General features: G+C 36.2%; 1 protein-coding gene across 1 annotated transcript in view; it reads left to right on the top strand.

Moving 5' to 3' along the window:
- The window catches only part of FAM126A (family with sequence similarity 126, member A), a 56,434-nt gene extending 53,189 nt beyond the window's left edge, over window positions 1-3,245 (top strand). Inside the window, exon 10 of the mRNA XM_012659441.1 lies at window positions 1,390-3,245. Coding sequence (XP_012514895.1) covers window positions 1,390-1,964 — 575 coding nt within the window. The 3' untranslated portion in view covers window positions 1,965-3,245. The remainder of the gene's footprint in view (window positions 1-1,389) is intronic.
- The last annotated feature ends 147 nt before the right edge of the window (window positions 3,246-3,392 follow it).

Here is a 3,392-nt window from a genome sequence, read left to right as displayed (position 1 = left end):
AATTTGTTTCATATTCCAGTGAAATATGTGATGAAAAAATGCAGAACATGAATTGATGCTCTGTGAATTTTTTCTTTGTCATTTAAAATTAAAGAACATGACCTTATTTTCTCTGGTGCTGCCGAGTGTTGTAAATATGGAAATTTCTACAGTGCAAGTATTTGGCTTTTTAATTCATATCATTCAGTCATCCAATATTTGTTTTGAGTCTTTTGTTTTTCTTGTTTCGCATTTTTATTTTGTTTTGTTTTCAGCCATCATTTTGTCTTATCATCTTCAATTCTAGAGCAACCTGACAACAATAATGATACTACTGAATTGGGCATCCTTGTCATTCCCGAGATTAGTGTCACAAATGTGGCCGGAGAGAGAACCGGGAATGGGGAAAAAGGCAGAACACTAGGAGAGATTGATGCTCAGCATATACAGGGTGTGCAGGAAACAGCCACAGATCCTAGAACTGAGAGCAAAGGCTTGCCAGAGATCAGGAGGCAAAAATCTGTAAGAAAAATGATGGAGGATGGAATAAACTCACCTGGCAGAGTACAGTTTTAGCAGAGCACTTTATAGCTGCACTCCAAGGTATCTCAAGGCAAAGGGCCACTGATGCATGCTAAGCAACAGTTGCACAGTCACAAAAATTTTGCATGTCATCTAATAATCCAAATGCATGAATTGTACACGATTTCTCAATGACTCTTAATGCTATTTGGAATGGTCATACCTATACTGTCTCTGAGTAAATTGTTATGAAAACTGAGGCAGAAAATTGCTTCCAAAAGAATTTTCTGCTTATGTTTTAAGATCTGAAATTATTTTTCATCTTTGCATTTTTGCCATTATTTATTTGAAGGATAATGTATATAAACTTTTAACAAGTTTCAGCTTGTGATATTTATAGTCTAGATTTTTTTTAATTTGGTAAAATAATCTACAATATAGAAGGCAACCTTCTAAAATAATCTCTTTATAGTACTCAAATACCATTTTTTAAAAAGTTCTTTGATAAGAGCTTTGATTTTTATACAGCTTTGCTACGAGGGGAGGATTTACCCTACTTTTACTATGTGTTAATTTTTCTAATTATTTCTGATCTTTTGCATGTATAATAGGAGAACTCTTTCTAAAAACAGAATGGGGTGTGGTTTATGGCATGCTTTTTGTTTAATACACTCTAAATTACTGTCATTTAATTACAATGAGCTATTTTTGACATTTTTTAAAATAAATGTTTTGATTTATCCTTTGATTTTATTCTATAATCTGTTGCCTTATGAAATTATGCTGAAGTTTAATTTATTCAAAGTATAACTGATATGGTATTAATCATTTTAAAATGATTGCTTAAAATACTTAATGTTAATTAATCTTTGTCATTTCTTTGTTTAGGAAATACAGAATTAACAGGTCAAGAAGAACTGATGGAAATATCTGAAGTTGACGAGGGATTTTATTCCAGGGCTGCGTCTAGTACCAGCCAGTCGGGTTTATCAAACAATAGTCACAATTGTAGTAACAAGACAAGTGTAGGAAAGAACCAGAGACGGTCAGGAGGAAGCAAAACTGGAGGAAAAGAGAAAGAAACTACAGGGGAATCTTGCAAAGATCACTTTGCTCGAAAGCAAACTCAGAGAGCCCAAAGTGAGAATCTTGAGCTTCTCTCTTTGAAGAGACTTACTCTAACAACCAGCCAATCCCTACCTAAGCCTAGTAGCCACGGTTTGGCTAAGACCGCGGCGACTGTGTTTAGTAAATCCTTTGAACAAGTCAGCGGTGTCACAGTCCCACACAACCCGTCGTCTGCTGTTGGTTGTGGGACTGGGACAGATGCCAATAGGTTTTCCGCTTGTAGTCTTCAAGAAGAAAAGCTTATTTATGTTTCGGAAAGAACGGAACTTCCAATGAAGTATCAATCAGGTCCGCAGAGACCTCCTAGTATTAGCGTTACTCTGTCCACAGATTAATTTGTGACATATTTTTCTCCCATAACCAATGAATCTGGAAATATGACTTTGCTTCTTTGTGAAAGTGCCCTAAGTCTTTCATCCATGTTCCTGACAGGATCCCTGACGTCTTAAATTCTGAAGGCTCCCTTGACTTTATGAAGGGAATAATGTCTAGGTTGCAATAAGTTGAAATATGGTTTTGTTATTTCTTGATTGTGATTTTTTCCCCTTGGTTTGAGTCTTTTTTTCTTTCTTATTTGTTACTGTTGCCCTAAGACTATCAGTGTGACAATAAATTTTGGCAGGTTGTCTAATCAAGTTGGTTATATCTGATGTGAGGTTGTGAGATTTGTTGTTGTTGTTTTTTCATTAACTCCTATTTTGGTGGCTGTGTCTTTGGCTTCAGAGTCAAAGGGAGTCTCCATGTGTGGGAACTGTTTTATAAAGGATGGGATGGAGGAACAACTCCAGGAATTCTACTGTGGGGCAGTCAGGAAGCCAGTCTGAAAAACGGGCCCATGAAAACACAAAAATGATGTGTATGAAAAGTGCCTGATGAAAATGTTTGTGACAAGATCGTCTTTAAGATTAGAACAGTTTAGTCAAGGCACTGAAAAATGCCTGGTAACTCAGTACCTAGAGTATTATATGAGTCCAGGGGATGAGCAGGGGCATTTCTGATATCTTTTGAACATTTTTATATCAAAAATCAGATTGCTGGTAGGTGTGTTGAAGTGTTTGATCTGGATTTAGCAGGTGAAGATTGCTTTCAATTCCTAAGGTGTAATAGGCCGTAAAGCTGATTTACCCTGCTCCTGGACTTTGGAAATCCTAGTTAGTTTGGATTCCTATAATTCAGAGCACACATCATTGAAGACTTCCTGGAAATCATTGTAAATCTTGCAACACAGCTCTCAAGATACCAGTATCAACTATATAATATTGAATTGTTTGTCTGCAAATGAAGGAAATTTGATAAATTTTTCATCTGTAAAATGTCACAAAAAGATGAAGGTAGTGAAATATGGACAAAGGACATTTATATATTAACTAATTTAGGGTTGTTTATGTCTGTGCTCTTAAATTTAAAATATGAGAAAAATGAAATGTGTTTCTTGGTTGTGAACAGGCCTATTTTAAATGTTCTTATTATGATGTAGAAGGAATAATCAATTTTGTTATCTCCCAACAAAAGAATAAAAATTAAAAATGTGATATGACAGAAGCTAAACAAACTTGTATGTAGCTGTAGAGGACTGTGTGACCTTTAGATGGACATAAAAATTCGGTGTTTGCTAGTGGTGGTCCTTTCATCTATGGTTGAGGCTCCCTGTAAAGCAAGCGTACGTAAGTAATAATTTGGAGCGAGAGGGAAAGCAGGCCTGAGGCTGAGAGACAGTGACTGGGGAGGAAGGCCTGAGCAGCTGTCCAGCTGCTGGGCTCTTT

The sequence above is a fragment of the Propithecus coquereli genome, unplaced genomic scaffold, assembly GCF_000956105.1.
Source record: "Propithecus coquereli isolate 6110/MARCELLA unplaced genomic scaffold, Pcoq_1.0 Scaffold61, whole genome shotgun sequence".
In the NCBI taxonomy this organism is placed as follows: domain Eukaryota; kingdom Metazoa; phylum Chordata; class Mammalia; order Primates; family Indriidae; genus Propithecus; species Propithecus coquereli.
This window is presented reverse-complemented; position numbering and strand designations above follow the sequence as displayed.